At 48.5% G+C, this 20,551-nt stretch overlaps 2 protein-coding genes across 21 annotated transcripts in view; one reads left to right on the top strand and one right to left on the bottom strand.

Moving 5' to 3' along the window:
- Nucleotides 1-719: 719 nt before the first annotated feature.
- On the bottom strand, nt 720-5,565 carry CNGA4 (cyclic nucleotide gated channel subunit alpha 4). Its single transcript, XM_027581572.2, has 6 exons — nt 5,504-5,565; nt 5,260-5,361; nt 4,950-5,056; nt 3,990-4,635; nt 2,875-3,224; nt 720-1,180 (listed from the first exon to the last, which is right to left on the bottom strand). Exons 1-6 carry the CDS (start codon nt 5,563-5,565, stop codon nt 720-722), a joined length of 1,728 nt encoding a protein of 575 aa, XP_027437373.1.
- A 4,259-nt stretch (nt 5,566-9,824) lies between these two features.
- FAM160A2 (family with sequence similarity 160 member A2) overlaps nt 9,825-20,551 on the top strand; it is a 22,529-nt gene continuing 11,802 nt past the window's right edge. For 3 of the 20 annotated variants that reach the window (XM_027578669.2, XM_027578664.2, XM_027578667.2), the window contains exons 1-8: nt 9,909-9,923; nt 13,486-13,586; nt 13,940-14,103; nt 14,445-14,570; nt 18,601-18,929; nt 19,057-19,695; nt 20,065-20,223; nt 20,395-20,481. In XM_027578669.2, the coding sequence (XP_027434470.1) occupies nt 18,792-18,929; nt 19,057-19,695; nt 20,065-20,223; nt 20,395-20,481 (1,023 nt within the window). In that variant the 5' untranslated portion in view covers nt 9,909-9,923; nt 13,486-13,586; nt 13,940-14,103; nt 14,445-14,570; nt 18,601-18,791. Of the gene's footprint in view, nt 9,924-13,485; nt 13,587-13,692; nt 13,711-13,939; nt 14,104-14,444; nt 14,571-15,343; nt 15,365-17,962; nt 18,078-18,124; nt 18,380-18,600; nt 18,930-19,056; nt 19,696-20,064; nt 20,224-20,394; nt 20,482-20,551 lie in introns of those variants that run through there. The other 17 variants (XM_027578670.2, XM_027578666.2, XM_027578658.2 and 14 more) reach the window with 15 other exon arrangements.

The raw sequence follows: 20,551 nt of genomic DNA, 5'->3' as shown, positions 1-20,551 counted from the left end.
TTGCCTTGGCTCAGCACTGATTCTCAATTCATCATGTACCCCAGCCCCTTTGAATCAAACCTACCAGCTACTAAAGAGCCCATGCCCCTCGCCCCTGTGACTCAGAATTCAGACAGAATTCATCCTGGCCCACCACTGGCTTCGCCTTTTCCTGTCACTCCCAAAAATGCTTTTTGAGGAAGCAAATACTTTATTGAGGGGCAACTTGCAGGTTACATTTGTGAACTTCCCATATGGGAGGCATTTAAAGGATATCTTGGAAGAAGAGGGCTCTGGGTGTGTTTCTGTGTGTTCACAAGTGTGTGCACACCTGTGGAGAGCATCTGTGCGTCTATGGTGTGTGAGTCTCAGTATATGGGTCTTTATGAGGTGCATGAATGCATGTGTATATATTACGTGGGTTTAAGACATACCTATGTTTGTGAGCAAGCATATGTGTTCTGAAAATGGAAACTGCGGAGTATTTTATATGGAATGCAGCCTTAGGTGCAGTATGTTTATATGCAACCGTGTGTGTGTGTGTGTGTGAGCACGTGCGTGCGCGTGCTCGCTGAGGAGTGGGGGATAAATGGGTGCTATACTCCTATACCTCTAGGTGAGCATCTACACCCCAATTCACTCCCATCTCTGTACCTAGCAGACAAGATGGCAGAGTTTCTGCAGGCAGGTTTTCCTACAACTCTGGATTCCCTTGGAGGAATCCTAGGGCTAGGAAGGGGTCACTCTGGGTCTGGGGGTCCCTCCTGGCCAGTCCTGCCCTCTCCACCCTGAGAAGTTCCCTCCCCAGACTCGCCCTCATCATCGGCTTCAGCCAGGTCCTCAGGCATTGGCCACTCTCGAGTCTGCCACTCGAGCCGTTCGATGCGGTAAGCGATCTTGAGTGCGCTGGACTCCAGCTCGGCCAGGAGGCGAGCGAACTTGGTCTGTAGATCATCGAGTTGCTGGTCAAGGCCTCGTAGCCGGGACTCTGTGGCTTCCTGGAGGGCAATCTCAGCTGCCTCGGCATTTACGTCCAGCTTGTTCATTTTGAGCAGGATCTCACGGCCCTTTTCCTCCATGACGACCTGGGCCTGGGGATACTCACTCAGGACTTCCCGCAGGTCCTCCTTGCTCAGGCAAAACAGGTCTGAATACCCCAGACTCTTGATGTTGGCTGTGCGGCGGTTCCCAGACATGTTCCCTGTGGCCCATGGGCAGACACAGGGGAGGACAGTTAGGATAGGTGTGGGGGTTTTTCAGTCCTGAAAGTCCCCATCTCCGTATTTCTGCTTTGGGGCCTCTCTATTAATTCTTTCATTCAGTAATGTAACTGGGGACCAGGCCCTGTGCTGGGTGGGTAATAGTGATCTGTCTGCAAGAATTCACAGTTTAGAGGCAATAGGCATTTAACGGGTTAGTTACAAAACAGTGTAGCTGGTGCGGTGTAGACGTATGCATCCAGTGTTGTGGGGAGATAGGTAAAGAGCCCTTCACAAGCTGGCAGAAACTTTTGACTAGCTTGGAGGAAGTGATGCCTGACTGAGCAGGAGGTCAGAAGGGAAGGGCAGGGGGAGGGGCAGGGTGGCCTCCCAGCAGAGGGATGCGGGCAGGAGCCAGTTAGGTGGGTGGAGCAAACTGTAAGCAGTCCAGAGTGGCTGAAGGACAGGGTGGGAGGAGAGTGGAAGGAGGAGGGGAGGCCGGGGCAGGCTGGGTGTGGCAAGCGACGCCAGGGAGTTCAGACCTTATGCTGAGGGCAGTGGGAAAACACTGAAATATTTTAAGTGGTGGAGCTGTATGGTATCATTCACATTTTAGGAAGATATTGATGCGGGGTTGTGGGGAAGATTGATTGGGCTGAATGCTGCAAAGCTCAGAGCTAGAAGGACTCAGAAGGAGCATAGGAGCTGAACACTTGCTATGCACCAGACACCGCCCTGAGGCCTTCCCCACAGAGCGCCTCTGATCCTCACAGATAACTCTTTGGGTGCTTAAAATCACCCCTGTCGGAGAGATGAGAAAACTGAGGCCTCAAAAAGGGAAATGACTTGTCCAAAATCATGTAGACAGCAGCTGACCGCATCCAGGAAGTGGAGCTTGCAGGGTCCTTTGGAGGACAGATGTGAGGCCTTTGGAACTAGTTAGAGAGTGAGATCCCCAGGCTGACAGCCTGTGTGGCTTCGGTCAGTGACAGTGCGCTACCCGCCGCCCCCCACCCCCTTGCCATGTTCTTCCATCTCCTGGAGCCTCAGTGCCTTTGCCTGTGATGAGGCATGCCAACAACGCCTACTGCACAGGCGGATAAAAGAAATCAATGAGCCAGTGTGCAGCACCTGGCCTGGCCTGGAGTTGGTGGAGTGAATGGCAATGCCTTCCTCTACCCTCCTTTCCCCTTGGCTGTGAGAAAGTTCCTTTTACTGACTCCAAGTGTGTGTCCTTATTACCTCAATGCCCTTGGACAGTTTCCCAAACATCTCTGTCCCCCAATTTCCTCACCGTGAAAGTACAGATAATAGTACTGAGTTACGGTGAGAATTGAGTGAGTTGGTACATGTGAAGCACTTTGAACGTGGCATGTAGTTAGTGTGCAATAAATGTTATCTATTCTTATTCTTATCATCTCTGTCACTTTCCACTGATCTGTTGTTATCTCGGGTTGACACCACAGAGCAGATCTACCTCCTCTTCCCAAGAAGCCACACTGTACACTAACCTTGGCTCAGCTTCTTCTCAGGGGACAGGCCCTCCATGTCCTGCTTCTCTTGTAAGCCCTCTAGTGACTCAGGTCAAGGCCAGGTTTCTGTAGCCTGTAGGCCCTGAAGTACCATTTGGTCTCAGTAGAGGGTTCTGCTGTCCCACCCACCAGCCCTGTCCTGGAACAAACGCTGAGGTGCCCACCTTTGATGTTGATGATGCTGATCTCCCCAAAGTAGAGCCCCGCACCGAGCACAGCATACTGTGTGACGCCATCATCTGCCACCACGGCCAACTGACCCTCACGGATGATGTACATCTCCCTGCCAACGTCCCCCTTGCGGCAGACGTATTCGCCTGGTGAATAGGTCTGGGGCTGCAGCTTCAGCACCAGCTCCTCCAGCAGGCTGGCCTCACAGTTCTGGAAGATCTGCACCCGGCTCAGAGTAGACAGGTGTACGGACACAGCCACTTCTGCCCGCAACCGCTCAGGCAAGTGCTGTAAGATGGCTACCTCGTTGGCCATCTCCTTGTTGATCTGCAGGTGCTGGTACCTGGGGGCAAGGGCAATAGTAGTTCCTCACCAGCCCCCTAATGCCTGCCTCTATTCCTTCCATCAGGGTTCAGCTAAGCTTCGGCCAAGGACCCAATCACCCTGAGATCTCACAGGGGTCATGGGAACACTGGATAGTTGGCTGATGAATATCTTCACTCCAGGATCACTTCACAGATATGTTTTGACCTCTTCTTCCCGACCCAGGGCCTGAAAGCCTCCACCAGTTTACAATGAATAAGACACCCTTTATCCACTGTCAAGTTTACCCCCCCTCCACCATTCAGCAACGCCTCATCGCATCCCACTGATACCTACTTCAATCATTGAACCCTGTATCTAGAGGCCCTCTGCTTTAGCTCCTAACTTGCTGACATTTCCTTTCGTTCATCCTATTGTATGGACACGTATGACATAGTCAACCATCTTGTTGGCCATCCCATGGGAAGTATGGCTCTTCTCCCTTTACCCCTTCCAGGGCCTTCTCAGCCCCCCCAGGCAGTGGCAGTTTTTATTCCAGGTTATCCTTCCTTGGGTATGAGTTCCTCTCCCTATCAATCTCTTATCCAACCCAGCCCCCTAAGTCCAGATGCAACTGGTAGAAGACATTCTTTTCTAAGCCCCACCCAGCAACCCCCCCACCCCGATGAATGCCATGCCCTAGTTGCCCTGCCTGGTCCGCTAGGCAATAAGGACCCAGCCACCTTCCTCAGGCTTTATCCAGAGTACCTCTCCGTGTCCTGGTCTGGGGCCCCAGCATCCTCACCAGTCAATAACTCGCCGCTCCAGCTGGCGGTTGACATTCTGCTGCTTCATGTACTTCTTCACCAGTGCGTGGTCCGGGTAGAAAGCTGCATCTGCAGTGTTCATGTTGTAGATGACAGAGCTCATGCTCCCCATGATGGTGGCAAAACCCATGACAGCCAGCAGGAAGTCGCCCACCATGAAGAGGTACTCTTCCTCCCGCGTGGGCAGCGGTATATCGCCCACGGTGGTCAGGATCAGTGTGGAGAAGTAAAAGCTGTAGAGGTACTGGCGCCGCAGACGCTCAAAGCCAGGCTGCGCGGGGTCAGGGTACACCCAGGCGTCACGCCCGAAGCCCAGGTACCGGGACAGGGCAAAGTATAGGCAGCTGTTCCAATGGATAACAACAAAAATGTAGAGCATCAGCTTGGTGATGCGAAAGACGTTTGGGTAAGCTGTGCGGGTCTCTGTGCGGTCAAAGGCCTCAAAGAGGCGGGGCACACGCAGAAAGCGGTTCAGCCTCAGCATGGGGGTGTGTGGGCCCAGCCACACATAGGCCACATCTGTGGGCATGAGGGAAACCAGGTCCAAGAAGAAGCTCCAGGTGCAAACATAGTGACTTGAAATCCTGCCCTTGTCCTCCACCAGGATGCCCTGGTCCAAGAATCCTGGGGATGGGGAGGCGGAGACAGGCTGGGGTCAACGATGAGAAGGGGTCAGGTATGGGGCTGAATCAGGCCACCTGCCTGCTGCTGTAATAAGGGTGAGGGTGGGCAGGCCAGGGTAGGACAGGAAGACAGACATGGGGACAGGGTGGGGGTGGGCATAACCTTGCTCCAGGGTTTCTGGAATAGGCACAGGGGTGTTGTGAAGCATGGAGACATGTGAAAGTGCTCTCAAGGAGAGAGTCACTTCCTTGTGACTAAGAGGCCCTCTTTAGGAAGGTAACATGGAACAAAGGGTCAGCCTTGGGCTCACTGACCTGTGTGGAAGTGTACCACGATATCCAGTAGGTATAGCAGGTCACTTGTGTAGTCCAGCACTAACCAGGCCACCAGATAACTGTGCTGCAAGTCAGGAAAGCAGGCTCTGTGTGGCGGGGACAGAAGAGATCGGCTCAAGAGCACCCTCTGTGCAAGGCAATCTCCCCAAGGCACTCAGCACTCTGCCCTGGGCCCTCTCTTCCGTGCTACCCCTCCTTCCGGCCTGGCCCAAGGGCCTGCCCCTTTCCTTGGCCTGACCCTTGAGCCCTTATCTCTGCTTAAGGCCCTTCTTTCAGCATCCTTCCGAACCTGCACACGATGATGATGAGGTTATACATTACTGGGAAGACCATCGTGTTTAGCCACCAGTAGTAGTAATCCCCAGATGGGTCTAGGACAGGCAGTGACTTCCTGTGGAAGGAAGAGGAGAAGCAGGGTTTCACTTTTTTCACCAGACATTCATTGTTGAGTTTGTCACCGGGGACATCAAGAAGAATCAGGCTCCATCCAGTCAGGTGGACAGATTGGATGCAGGGGGACCAGGATCTCTCACCTGGTCTTGGTTGGGGCAGAGGGGCTGGACTCCATCGTCTTCACTTTGCTGTCCTGGCTCATGCTTCCGTGGCCTGGTGCCTGGATGTGGAGTATCCAGGGCCTCTGCCTATGGTGCCTGCCTGCCTGCCTGTCTGGAAGAGGCTGCCCTTGGTCTCCCGCTGTGACTCCTCTGCCTCTGACTTCTGAAGCTCTTAGCAACACAACCAGGGCCAGCCCCTACTGAAGGCGCAGAGGCAGTGTGGCCCCAGCACCCCGCCCTGTCTCCCAGGGCCTGGGCTTACACCTGCCCAGCTAAACATCTCTAATGAGGTCCCTGGAGAAGGTGGGGGTGCATACCTCAGAAGTAAGGCTGGGCCTTGTTTCTTCCCCCACCCTGCCAAGCTGCACGACTTAGGGGTCCTCTAAGTCAGGAGAGGGGGCTGCCAGTATAGGCTCAGACAGTCATTCTGTTTTACTTTGTGCAAGTTCTCTGCTTGGGCCTCATTATTTATTCATTTAACAACTATTGACTGAATGGCTCATTTGTGTCAGGTGCTGAATTAGTCTCTAGGGACAAGCAAAGCTTGTCACATCAAATGTGAGCTCTGTTTTCATTATCTGCACCCTTATCTACGTCCATGCCCACTTTACCTCATTTTTTTTAAAAAAGATTTATTTTAGAAAGAGAGAGTGTGTCGTGTGTGTGTGTGTGTGTGTGTGTGTGTTTCTGTGTGTGTGTGTGTGTGTGTGTGTGTACATGGGCGGGGGGAGGAGCAGAGGGAGAAGGAGAGAGAGAATCCCAAGCAGACTCTCTGAGCATGAAGCCCGTTGGGGGCTTGATCTCATGACCTCGAGATCCTGATCTTAGCCGAAATCAAGAGTCGGACTGCTTAACTGACTGAGTTACCCAGGCACCCCCCACCTTACCTCATTCTTACTGGATGAGTGTGATGGGGGCCATTATGTGGAGGTTTTGCCCCATTCCTTTCCTGTTACCTCTAGTACCTGATCCCATCAGCTATTCAATGTGTTATCTAGATCCCCAACCTCCTTCAGTTTTCCCTTTCTATGAACATGCTTAAATCTCTCCCACACTAAAACAAACAAAAAAATCCTGAAAATTCTCCCTCAACCTGCTGTCCCTTTCACTTCTATCATCTTTTCTCAGTCAACAGGTCATAGTCGGAACACAAGCCAATATTATGCTCAATATTGGGGATAAAAGATGAATGAAACACACCCCCTGCCCTCTAGAAACTCAGAGTTCGGTAGGGGAAATAGTCGGGTAGCTAGGCAGTTACGTATCAGTTTGATGGGTACTCTATTAGGTGGATATACATAGGGCTGTTACACTATAAGAAGGGTCCCAGTTGAGCCTGGGTTCTGTAGGATGAATAGGAGTTAGGTCTAGGGAGGGGAGAATGAAGAGCAGCAGAGGCAAAGTGCACAGCGTGTGCAAAGGCGTAGAGATTTTAAAAAACCTGGGTGACTGGGAGACATCAACTGGTTTCTGTAGAGAACGTGAGGGGCTGGGGGTGCAGAAGGAGGCTGAATGGAGGACAAGAGGGCAGCCCAGGGAGAGCTTTCTCAGCCATTTTATAAAGCTGGGGATTTATCTTAAAACAATGGAGGACCTGCAAAGTGTTTTGCATAGTTAAGTGGTATGGTCAGATATGTATTTTTGGAGAGTTTCATGGAAGAAATGTCTATAGTTCACAACATTTTATTTTATTTTTTTTGGAATCCTCTTTTCCCATGGCTTCTGTGACACCATAATTTCTTGGTTTTCTGTTTATTTTTTCTTAGTCTTTTCATAAGCTTGTCTGTCCATCCTTTCTGTGTTGGCGTTTTTAAGACCCTGACCTAGGCCTTCCTCTCTTTCCATGCTCCCAGCTCTCTCTGGCCAATCTTGATCGCCCACAGGATCTTCTTTCCCATCTACTGACTCCCAGAAACTCTGAGCTGCAGACCCATCTATACCACTAACTGCTCGCTGGATGTCCTTACTTGGATATACCACAGTCACCTTTAGCCCATTGGGTCTATAATTGAGCTCATTATCTTCCTTCATCTGTTCTTTCTCTTATAATCCCTCTTTCTGGTCTTTCAGGCCAAACATCTAGCACTAGTATTTATTATTATTACTATCATTATTATTATTATTGTATGACATTATGGCAGTTTTTAAAAATGGTCACAAATTCTTTGACACTCCTGCCTTGTGACTGTTTCAACCAATAGAATATAGCAGGAGTGACTTCTAAGGCTGGATCATAAAAGGCTGTGCAGCTTCCTTCTGGTTCACTTGGGAATGCTCGTTGTCTGGAAGCTCCCCATCAGGACACTCCTTCTTGGAACCTAGTTGCCACATTGTGAGAAGTGCAAGCCACAAAGACTAGTCATGTCTCTGTACTGTGTTTGACAGTCCCAGCTGAGCTCAGCCTTTGAGTTGTACCAGCCCAAGCATCAGACATGTGAAGAAGAGTGAAGAAGCCTCAGATTACACTAGCCACCAGCCTCAAGTTACCCCCCAGGCATTCGGGTATCTTATATGAGGCCCCAGGCATCATGGACTAGAGATACACCATTCTTGCTGTGTCTTGGTTGAACTCCCAGAATCTGTGAGCATAAAGAAATAGTTGTTGTTTTACACTACTAAGTTTGGGATGATTTGTTATGCAGTATGGTAGCCAGAACAAACATATATATTAAAAAAGTGCACATTTCCTAAGTATACAGCTTGATGAATTTCATAAAGTGAACACACCCATGTAACCAGCACTCATAAGAACCCCACTCTGCCCCCTTCCAGTCCTTGCTTTTCCAAGCATAATCACTAGCCTGACTTCTAATACCATAGTTGTGTTTTGCCTGTGAATGAACTTATATAAACTAAGCATCAGTTTTTAATCCTTTTATTTTCCTTTCATATGCATCCAGGCATCAAGCCCTGGTGCCCTGCCTTCTAATGTCCACATGTCCATTTCTCTGTAACTTTACTACTTCAGTTTCGGCCTTACCAATTTGACCATGTATAAAATTCTTTATAGTTCTCTGTTATCCCAAGGATAAAATCTAAACTCCTTCACATGGCATACAAATCTCCCATTCCTGACCTCTGTTCATGTCTTCAGCCTCATCGCTAGTGTTTCCTCTGCATGTTGCCTGGGCTCCAGACATGCTGTACTGATTGTAGTTCCCAAAGCACCTCCCCCACCTGTTGTTCATTCTTCCTTGCCTTGGTATGGGCTGATCCAATTCTTTTTCTTTTTAAATACTTTTTATTTTAAGCGAATTTCAGGCTTACAGAATGTTGCAAAAAAGGTGCAGAAAGTTCCCGTAAACTTCTTAGCCACATTCCCCTGTTATCATCTTATATAACCAGAGTACAATGATCAAAACCAGGGAATTAACATTGGTAATAGTTCGAACTAAACCACCGACCTGATCTGAAACTTTCATTTCTCTTAGTTTACCATACTCTTGCTTGTTTCTCTGTTGAGACATCATTTACTCCTGAAGGTTTCCCTAAGCCCCTTTTGCCCTTCTTTCCCTTAAGGGCTGAGGTCTTGGAGGGCAGATATGGGTTCTAATTGATCTGGCTGGCATCCTGCCTGGTGTGGAGGTGCTTACTCCGTGTTCCTTGAGTTAATGAACAGACGGTGTCCAAGGCGGATCACGGGGCAGCAGGCGTTGGGGAAGCTAGGAAGGGGCGGTCATCGGCCGGGTACAGTCCAAGCCGTGCGCGCAGATGGGGCAAAAACGACCTAGTCTGCAGTCAACCCTCTCATGGGCTCAGCTTTTCCACAGGCTCCGCGCACCTACTGACTCCTCCCCTCAGACCTACCTTTCGTGCTAGCTCCGCCCCGTCCAGCCCACTCTTCCACCCTAAGCACCGCCCAGGACCACTGGCCCCGCCCCTCCACGCTAGTCTTTCAGCCTCTGTTCTCTCCTAAGCCCCGCCCTTGGCCTTTCCGTGCCTCCTAAAGTCGCGTCCCTCCTTAGGTCCCGCCTTCTGCCCTCTGGTTCGACCTTTCCTCCTCAGGCTCCGCCCCCGCCCTACGGGCCTCCGCCTCCCCAGAAGTCTTTCCCTATGACACGCTGGAGTCCTTCGGAGGGGCGGGGTTTACAGCACGAAGGGGCGGGACCTGGGGAAGAGGCGGTACTCCTCGCTCGGAATGCCTTCGGCGACCCCGCCCCGGCGCTCGGCCGTTGCCAGGAAACAAGCATCGGCGCTCCGGCTCTGGCCGGGTCCAGCCAATGAGCTGGCACGCCACTGCCCAGCGGTGCGTCGCTGGGCGGTTACGTGGGGTGCGCGGGGGCGCGGGTTGCGTGTGGCGCGGGGCGGGGCGCGGCTGGTGCGCCTGAGGAGCGATGGCGGCGGCCTGAACTCACCTAGGAGGGCTGCGGCGCTCGGGCCTGGTCAGGATCGGGGTTCTGTGAGTGAACGGCAAGTATGGGCCGCAGGGCCCGGAGAGGCCTGTGAGGGGCTGAGGGACTGGGGAATGACGGCACCGGATTTGGTGACTGTACTGGTCATGAGGGGACAGGGTGAGGGGCTGGCATGTGGTAAGGGGCCGGGTGTGAGTGTCTAAGGTAGGGGAACAGCTTAAGAGCCTAAGGGTGAGCGGGCAAGTGAGGAGCTGGGCAAGAAGAGGGGCTAGGGATGCTTTTCGAGGGGCCAAGGGAAAGGGACTTGTGAACACGGTTTAGTGAGGGGCTGAGGCACCTGTGGGCAGGGGTGAGGGCAACCCTGGGGCCAGAGTGGGGCCTCTGCGGGGAGGGGAGAGTGAAGGGCAAAGGCGGGAGCGTGCGGGCTGGTGGGGAATGGGTGAGGGTGTTGAGGCTAGGGCATGAGGGAAGGAATGAGGATTGTGAGGCTCGGGTAAGGTTGAGGTTGGTTTTGGAGCCTACTTCGATGGACTGTCCTGCCCAGTGTCCTGCCTAGTTTCAGACCGAGTAGGACAGCTTGGGTGGAAATGTTGTGCACTTGGCTTTTGGAGGACAGAAAAATGAAGGCGTCATGGGCAGTAATAATTATGATAATGAAAATTATTTTTGAGGCTTAGTTTTCAACCAGAGTAATCACTGAAACTGCCGGTTTCTCAAGTTCCTCTTTGGGACTCCAAACTTGGAGATGGTCCCTCTCATGGAGGTTTTTTTTTGGGGGGGGGGGCTACGACCGCCTATGTTTGTTTTCTGTCCACTGCTTCTGGGCAGCCTTACTCCGATGCTGCTCCTCACCTGTGCTTAGCTGTGGGGCTCTTATGGTTGTCATCTAAATTGGCCTAACCATTTTCAGTTGCTAATTCTACTTTCATGAGAGTCACATGGTTTGTTACATACAACACTATATTTAGGCTCTCAAACAGAATGGCTTTGCTCTCAGTTTCTTAGTTTAAAAAAATTCCGCTTTATTGAGGTAAATTTATATACAATAAACTGCTCATATTTAAAATGTGCATAAGTTTTGCCATATGTTTACATCTGTGAAACCATCACCACTTTCAAGATACTGAACATTTCTACTGCCCCCAGAAGTTTTCTCCTATCCCTTTGCAACTCATTCCTCTGTCCATGACACATTTTTGGGTTTACTTTATTAGTATTTTGCAGGTCCCTTTCTCCCTGCCAACCCACACTCACACGAACATTTTAAAAGTTCTAGACAGTTGGGTTGGCACTCAGTTATAATGGACCCTTCACTTTCCCACCACTAAATTTTCCTCTCTAGTGACAGTCGACCACAGAGCCCAGATACTTTCTCCCAACCTCTGGGAAATTTAGGCCTTTCCTATCCAGACTGTTCTCTTGAGAATTAGGGGCAGCCCAAGCCCAAGTTGCCATTCTGTTCTAGAGGCTCAGCCTCAGGACCAACTGTTCGGACCCATGGTATGTTTTCATTGCTTCTCTCTGGAGGCCAAACATTTTCATGCTACTGGAACCTTGACCACCTACCCTGATGGGCAGAACCCTGTAGAACCGACATGTATCATAACAGGGTTTGGAGCAGTGATTCCTAAACACTGGGCCAAGGATAGTGCCAGTTCATGGTAAAGATTTCATCCATCCAAGGAGGAAGGAAAGATAACATATGAAACATGAGTTTTTCATAAAGATAAGTTCATTCTGAGATTATTCTTTTAGTGTTAAAGTGCTTTCTGACTGATGAAATAATGGTGACAGTAGATGGTGGGTTTTAAAGAAATGGTCTTATTTGCCAAAATAAGTAACAAGCCTATTTTTAAAATTTTTTAGAAATTATTTTTAATAGTTCCTGAAATGGAGAAATTTAGAGTGATGAAGGCGTGGCTGTTGTTATTATGGTTGAGAAAGCCTGTGTTTAGACTAATTCTAGATAACTTCTGACATTTGAACAGCATTCATTCAGTCTCACATTTCACTGGGTTTACATACTTTGTGAAGTATAGATGATAGATCAGATTCATAAACCAGAGGTCACATAGTGATAAAGTGGCAAAGCTGAACCCAAACTTTGGTTTCCTGAGAGTGGGTGACTTGGGGAAAGAAGGTTTGTAGCAGAGAGTGAGAGCCATGTGGACTAAATGGCACCTTAGGTATGGGAAGAGTTGTGATGATGACTTGGAGGACATTATACTGGCAAAAAGCAATTTTTATGATTTGTAATTAATGTGGTTCCAAAAGAGTTAAAGAGACTTTGAGGGTGACATAGAGATGAGGGTTCTGTTTAATATTGTGTCAATGACACGGGAACAGGTATACTTAACACCTGGATCACACTGTGATAGTGGTAGGATGAGTCAAGTCATCAGAGCATTCTTAGGGACTGTCCAAATTCTTGGGTGTTCTGGAGAAAGCACTGGATTTGGTAAGCTATATTGAACTGTGTTGAAATAGTAGTGCAGGAAGTAAAATGGATTTTGACTTAGACATACAGCCCAGTGGTAGATCTCAGAAGAAGTAACATAGAGGGTAGTGATGTATAGATAGAAACATGTTTGGAGTGCTGTATGTAACCATTTTTTCCACATCTGCTATACACCAGGCACTCTGCTAAGTGCTGGGAGAGCAAGTTCATTCATTCATATATTAATTCATTTATTCATTCAGCACATACTTTTTCAGTATGTAGTCTGTCATTGTGAAGCTTACATTTTATGAGATAACAAGATAAATAAGACACGGTCCTCTGAGGTCTCAAGGAATTCTCAGTCAGGTTGGGAGAGGTAGATACATGGGAAGATGATTTCAATTTAGTGAGAGAGAGTGAAATGCAAAAGCATATCATGGGGATATAGTCTCTCCCTGTGTCATATATATTCCATGGTCTACCATGTATCTGCACAGGTATTACAGATTTATACATCCAAAACAGCACTCAGTGTCTTTGCTCTGAGAGTGTGCTGTTGTATCACATGCCCTGTCTCAGTCCAGGCAAGGACTTCAGTGTCCTCTTCATTCTTTCCACTCCTTAACCCCCTGTTATTTAATCACTCACCAAAATCTTAATATGTTTCCCTCTAAATTATTTTCCTCTTCATCTCCATGGCTACATCTTAACTGTTAAAGCTTTAGTTTACTTCTTCCTCCTCCCTCATCTGGATTCCCTCCCATCCCCCCAACAGTCTCCTGCCTTCAGACTTGCTCTTTTCTAGTCTGTCCCTAGAATGGCCTTTCTAAAAATACAAACGTAATCATGGAGCTCCTCTGCTTAAAAACTTTTGGCTCTTTGTGTTCTGTAGGACAACATCCAAATTCCTTAATATGGCATCATTTGGCCTCAACTCACCTCTCCAGCCTCATCCCCTGCCACTCCCTACTTTGTGTTCTAGCTTGAATAAATTGTTCACAGTTCCCTAACAAACATGTTACTTTTTTGAGCCTTGAGATCTTTGTAATAGCTGTTTCCCTTACTAAGAATACTTTTTCTTCTCTGCCCAGTGAACTTTCCTTGTTCTTTGGGATCTAGTTCATTCTCTCCTCCTCTTTTTGACATCTTTTTTGTCATCATCACCCAAGAGGGGCGGAGAAAGAGCCATGTGTGACGTGGAGATTCACTGCTGTAAAGGGGAGTCACCGTGTTTGAGGTTCACGTTGTGTAAAGGCTGTGCTGGAGTCAGGTGAGATTCCCTGCAAGAAGCAGAGGTTCTTGAGGAGAGGGGAGGGAGTGAGTTGGGAATGTGTCTTATATGTGTAGGCTGATGGATGGACAAGCAGGGAGGATATGTGTAAGCTGAGCTCTAGGTTAGTAGGCTCCTGTGAGGTACCCCCCCCCCCCCGCCCTTTTGTACTCCTATGAGGTTTTAATCAGATCTTTCTACCTGAGTATTTAAGGTAACGGCTCATTCATGCCTCTTATGTCGGTAATCAGTCATCTTGCCTAGGAAGAACCATTGTACAATGGGAGAGAAACCCCCGGACTTTACTGACCTGTTTTTGAAAGGTCATTTTGGTCTCTCCCTGTCTGCTGTAGGTGTTGCAGGTATATCCCTGCTCTCAGCTCCCTCCCTCTCTTGCCTCTCCCAGGGCAAAGGTTCATAAGGAAGGCTGAACCACTTCCTGCCCTGTGCCTGCTATTCTGAGGTTGGTGGATACCCTTGCTGAAAGTGCCTGTAAGGCTGTATTTTGTGCTGTAAGGTGAGTGACTGACCTTGGCTGTTTGTGGGTCTAAAGATCAGTTCTTTCTTCCCCCTTTTCCCCTGTGGCTGAGCCTGAAAATAAATCTGGGAAGAGGGGTCTACTCTTTTTTCTAGACTTTACAATGAGAGGAAAGGACACAGTAATAGGGTGGTGATTCCATTCTCTTTGTCTCGTTTTGAACTTTGCACAGTTAACAGGGAATGAGAGTCTTAAGTAGGTGACAGGAACACCAAGCTATGGTCTTCTTTTGTGTTTTTGCAGTATGTGAAGGGGGCCCAGGTTAAGTGTTAGCTTTTGTGTTCTGAGACACTGATTTCAGTGTCGCTCTTCTCTTTGAGGTCTTTGAGAGTTGGAGATGTGGGGATGAAGAAAGGTCCTGGAGGCTATCCCCTTTGGGTCTGTGAGCAGTGCCCTTTGCTGGTCAAGCAGTGAAGCAGAAGTGGGCACCCCAGTTATATTGCAAGGTAGGAGTTGGTTGTTGTCTTTGGAATTGAGTTCTAGGAGCAGAAGGCAGTTTAGTTTTGGACATGTTAAGGCTTGCTGAGACTGGATGCTTGGTTCTTCTTCAGCTCATCAGAGTATGAGTGTGGGGTGGTAGGGATGGACATGTGAGAGCAGGTTAGATCTCCTCTCAGTCAGAGGTGAGAATACCTTGGTCAGATAGGATCAGGAGAGGGAAGGGAGAAAGGAAAATGTTATTTACAGAGCACCTGCTTTTTATGCCTTGTGTGTTACATAGGTTATTTTGTTTTTTAAAACCGTAACAGTACTTCATCAGGAATTTATAGATAAGGAAACTGAGGCTCCCATGTGTGAAGTGATTTATTTAAAGTCACACAGCTAGAAAATGGTGGACTGAGATTCAAACTGGAGCTCCTGTTTTACCTACTACTTTGTGTTACTCTTACTTGACCTTAGGGCCTCTATTTATTTTCAGTCCTCAAATGAGATATGATTGAAAAAGGATTCTCTAACCAGTAATGCTCTTGTATCAGTTAGGGTCCTTGCACGGGGCACATCGCACACATTTGGTTTGGGAAGAATTTAATAAAGGGATTATATTTACAAAGGCATGGGTAGAGTTTAAAGAAACCAGCAAGGGGGGGACGCAGTCTCCCAGGGCTACTAGCAGTGAGAGTGCTACTAACAGGGGACCTTTCTTACCAGTATTCTCAACTGTTGGCTTTGCTCTCCCCAGCTCGTGCTTAAGGACTTGGGCAGACAGAGAAGTACCTTTTCCAGTACAGCCCTGCTGCGGGTAGCTACTAGAGTGTACGACTGTTGCATGGTTTATAGGAAACCGTGTGTGAAAGACCGAGCATCCGTTCTGTGGCTCCACCGCCTTCTCACTCCTCTTCTTTGCCACCCCCACTCTCTTGGGCGAGTGAGTGAGGGGAGGTTCGGTGGGTGGGGGGTGGTAGGAGATGTTAGCGTCCCTGTTTCAGATTTCAGATTTACCTGAACTGGCACCCATCCTTTATTACTACTTCCCTCCTTTCTCAGAGAGGGTTACCCTCTTTCTCAGACGAGTCCTGTGTCTATCTGATTTCTCTGGCAGTTATCCCCATCTGATTTATTATCCACAGCCCGTTACTTTCTTCATACTTCTTTTCCTCACTTGACAGACATACTTGAGGCTCTCCATCCTGAAATAAAACAAAACTAAAGTATAAAAACTCTTTCTCTTGACTCCTTACCTCCGACCCCTCCTAGCTTCTTTAAGCTATTGCCCTATTTTCATCCTTTCCTATGTCACTCACTTCCCTGTATTGCATGTTACACTTCTTTGGCTCTTAGTCATTCTTTAACTAATTATTTTCCTAAGTTTATCTAAAACTTGATTGCTAAAACTGACTGATCATTTTTAATCTTCCTTCTGCTTAGTCTCTTTGTAGACCATACATTATGGCAATCTCCACTTTCTTGAAACTTCCTTACCTTGATTTCTAGGTTATCATTATTTCTTGGCTTTTCCTTCCATTTCTGGCTAGCTTCACAGTCCTCAAAGACACTCCTCCTTTGCTTTCCTAATTTCTGGTTTTCCCCAGGATGTCACCCTCAGCTCCCTTCAAGGTCTGCTGTTGTCCTTGGATGATTTCATCCATCTATATAGTTCCATCTATCACCTATAAGCTGTTGACTCCTGGATATATATCTGTAGCCTTGATTTCACTCTTGAGCTCAAGTGGAATATTTCTATTTGCTTTCTGGACATCATGGATATCCTATAGGTGTCTCATAGCATAACGTGTCTCAAACCTTAACAAAGCTTATTCATCCTTTTTTCTAAAACACCTTTGTTGTCTGTTCCTCACCTATTAATGGCATTATCTTTTATTGAATCTCTTTACTTCATATTAGGGTCTTCTCTTATCCTCCATCCATTTGTCAGGTCTTGTTTGTTCAGGCTAAGTGAATGCACATGATCTGCATTTGCATCCCAGCCTTGCTACTTACCAGTTGGCTAACTTTGACAGTATATTTAACCTTTGTAGGTTTTGACTTTCTCATGTGTAAAAAGGAGATACTAGTACATCTAGAGTTTTAATGGGGTTTAAATGAGCTACTACATATAGTGCTTAGAGTAGAGCCTGCCATGTAGTTAAGTGCTCAATATATGTTGGCTATAATTATTTCTCATTTAGCATTCAGTTCCACAAGCATTTTTGAATGCCAGGCACTGTTGGCACTGTAATTGCAAAGAAGAATGAATGGTATGGTCCCTTTTGAGGGAGCTTGCTATTATTGGCAGGGATATTACAGGTGTAAATAATTTCATTATCACCTGGGACATGCTAAGATAAAGGTGAATCTCATATTTATCTTTTCTAATCTTGCTCTTACCACCTTACTTGATCTGTCATCTGCCTCTCGCTGTTCTACCTTAGACTGCTATCTGACATCTTTTTAAAAGCGAATTTGATCTTGTCCTTTCCTTGTCTAAAAACCTCCTTTGTTTCCGGGGTGTCAGTAGATAAAACTTAAACTTTTTAACATGATACTCGGTGATAATTATAACCATCACACATATTTACTCTTCAACTCAATAATGTTTCTTCCTTCTCTAAGTACTCTGTGATTAGGCCACCCCAAACTTGGAATGGACTTTCAAATTTGTCATTGTTCTTTCACAGTGCCATATTTTTGTACATACTGTTTTTAATATGAAGGCCTTTCCCTCTGCTCTCTTTGTGGCCAGTATCTCATTGCTAAAGGCTTAAGTCAGATATCACCTCTTTTCTGGAATCCTGTTATAATGTCTCAGGCAGAATTAGTTGCTTTTTTTCATGTCCCTGTAACTCTTTTGTAAATACCGCTGTTTATAATAATCATTGGAGTTTTTGTTTATGCTCCCCCATCCAACTGTTTTTATCTGTCTTCATATTTCCATTGATTATTTAGCAGAGTACTCAGTACTTTATCAGTATGGATGTACTTGAGTTAATTGGTGAGTGAGCCCTGCCCACTGTTTAGGATTGGCCCTGCCCTTTATTGTAAGACTGTCTCCTGTTCTATAGGTTTCCTTAAGCCTAGTTGCTACCTTCCTTTAGTTGTGAGTTGGTAATGGTGAGAGAGCCTATCTGGGTGGAAGGGGATTGTGTTAACATAACCCGAGGGCAAAGTATGGGGCTGGTGCCAGGTCTCTGGGTTCCTTCAGCCTTTGTTGAGCTTAAAGAGGAAGGACAACTGAACCACACCTTTCCTCTGAAATTTTTGTACTTGTGAGAGATAATAATGCTGAGGGGGTGAGGGGTGCGATGGAGAAGGAGCTGTGAGTTATTGTGTAGGCCAACAGCTGTTTTGGTACTTTTCCCCTTTCTCTAGTGAGGGTGTCCTGTCATGTCCCCAGGAATGAGTGTTGGATATATCTGGCAGGAGTTGGGTATATGTGTGTGAATGTGTCCCTGTGTTCTTTGCGGGAATGAAGATTGTTCTGCTCTTTTGGTTTGTTCTGGATTTCCGCCTTTTATGTGTGTATTCAGCTGGTTAAGGGTCTGTTGGGTTATTTCCTACTGGGTAGGCTTCTAGGGAGGGACAGTGATTGGTAGAAAAAAATTTCTTCCTCAGTATTCCGAGGTGGCTGGAGTCAGATCAAGACTGTGGAGGGGGGTGGGAGGCAAGACTGGAAGCATGGAGACCAGATTGGAAGCTATTACAATAGTAAGACATGCTTTGAGGGTATAGGTGATAGGGTTTGCTGATGAACTGGATATTGGAATTAAGGAAAAGAAGAAATAAGGATGATGCCCAAGTTTTTGGTCTGAGCATGTAGGTGAATGTTGGTATCATTTCTTGAGATGGAGAAGGCTGGAGGAGTAACAGGTTGGGTGGTAGAAGTGAGTTCTGTTTTAGACACATGACATTTAAGATGCTATGTGTGTGCATGTGTACATGGAATTCTCAGTGGATTGGTGGCTCTGGGTTCTTCCTGTTGGGGAGTGGAGAGAGGCAAACTCCTGTTGATCTCTTCCTTTCTCTCTCTCTTTGAATTAGATTTGCAGGTCTGGACTGGGCAGTGACCTCTGGGCTCACTTCTCCAGCCTGGTGTATCCTTTGGCTCCATGGCCAGCTACTGGCTCCTGCAGGCCGGATGAAGCAGACTAGAGACACAAGTGGAGAAAGCCTCCGGCTGGCAGACTCTCAGAGTGTGGCCCTCTGGCCGCTGGCCCTGCCCAGCCTGCCTCATGGAGAGGATGAACTGGCTGAGCAGACTGGCCTCCCGGGGCCCTGGGCACCGTGTCCCTCAGGGGGCCAGTCTGCAGACCCCTGTCATGGCTGACCCTGAGACCTGCCTCATGGTCTTCAAGAATCACTGGTCCCAGGTAGGAGATTCTATGCCAAATGGCCTGATCTACTGGCTGCCTGAGTCCTTCCAACCTTCCGTGTTCTCTCACCATCCCATTTAGTCATATCATCTTAGATTCCTGCTCTCTTGTCCTGTTCCTCTAGGCGGTGCGAATCCTGGAGCGGCAAGGTCCTCGGGCAGCTCCTGGGGGGGCAGATGATCTCAGTGCTGTGCGCAACCACACTTACCAGATGTTGACACTGCTGGTGGAAGATCGTGCTGTCCCCTCAGCCCCCACGGCCCCTGGGCCCTTGCTGGAGTTTGCTCTGCGTGAGGACCTGCTAACCCGTGTGTTGGTGTGGCAGCTTCAGTGGGATGAGCTTGGGGACGGGGTTGAGGAGCGGCGAGCTGAGCAACTGAAGCTGTTTGAGATGCTAGTGAGCGAAGCTCGCCAGCCGCTGTTGCGACATGGACCGGTTCGTGAGGCTCTGCTGACCTTGCTGGATGCCTGTGGTCGCCCTGTGCCCAGTAGCCCAGCACTAGATGAAGGCCTGGTGCTACTTCTCAGCCAGCTGTGTGTGTGTCTGGCCCGGGAGCCTTCATTGCTGGAGTTCTTCCTACAGCCACCTCCTGAGCCTGGAGCTGCCCCCCGTCTTCTCCTCTTTTCTCGCCTCGTTCCCTTCGTCCATCGAGAGGGCGCACTGGGCCAGCAGGCTCGTGACGCCCTACTCCTGCTCATGGCTCTGTCAGCTGGGAGTCCCACTGTGGGCCGCTACATTGCAGATCACTCTTACTTCTGCCCGGTCAGCACCTCCTGGGATGGGGGGGGTGGGGTATCGTGTGTAGACATTGTCCAGCACCTTGCTATCCAGAAGATGTGGTGGGGCTATGTATGGGGTCCTGCTTTAGGTAGTAGCCCCCTAGGTTTGAAAGCAGCACCTGGAGTTTGGGTGGGGATGAAACATGGCTTAGGTGGATAGCATAGGTACTAAGGCTCTTCATGGGCCAATGTTCCCAGGGCCAGTGTTTCCAGCACATTCGGTAACTAAATATCTGCTTTGGGAATAGCTCGTTTCCCACTCCTGTCAAAACTCTGGGTTAATAACTCCCCTGCTCCCCTTTTTTTATATTGTCTGAGCTTTTGGTAACCTGTCCTTGGTGATGGCCCCCAGGTGCTGGCCACAGGGCTGAGTGCCCTGTATTCCTCACTGCCCCGAAAGATTGAGGTTCCAGGGGATGATTGGCACTGCCTGCGACGGGAGGACTGGCTAGGCGTGCCAGCCCTTGCGCTGTTCATGAGTTCCCTAGAATTCTGCAATGCAGTCATTCAGGTGGGACTCGGGTTCCCAGGAGGTCTGGTGTTTGTTCATTCTGGGCAGATGGGGGAAGGGGGCACATTCCCTGGAATTCTGCTATTCTGCCATCGTGGGGGTAGGGTATTCTACTACTCCCAGGCAGTGGCCACCTCACATTCCTCCTCCCTCTCTCTTGCACCCCTACAGGTGGCTCACCCTTTGGTGCAGAAGCAGCTAGTTGATTATATCCATAATGGGTTTCTGGTGCCTGTCATGGGCCCTGCCCTGCACAAGGTGAGAGTTATGGGTGGCAAGGCAGATTAGGGTATTAGGCTGAGGGGTGGTGACCTGAATGCCAGGACCA

The sequence above is a fragment of the Zalophus californianus genome, chromosome 11 (assembly GCF_009762305.2).
Source record: "Zalophus californianus isolate mZalCal1 chromosome 11, mZalCal1.pri.v2, whole genome shotgun sequence".
NCBI lineage: Eukaryota > Metazoa > Chordata > Mammalia > Carnivora > Otariidae > Zalophus > Zalophus californianus.
This window is presented reverse-complemented; position numbering and strand designations above follow the sequence as displayed.

Bases quoted from the DNA above. Each gene is read 5' to 3' on its own strand.
- CNGA4 (XM_027581572.2), bottom strand. From the start codon at position 5,565: ATGAGCCAGGACAGCAAAGTGAAGACGATGGAGTCCAGCCCCTCTGCC. The intron at 5,057-5,259 runs GTTCGGAAGGAT...CCCGCCACACAG, and splicing joins CTCATCATCATCGTGTGCAG to AGCCTGCTTTCCTGACTTGC. The intron at 3,225-3,989 runs GTGAGGATGCTG...CCTTGCCCCCAG, and splicing joins GAGCGGCGAGTTATTGACTG to GTACCAGCACCTGCAGATCA.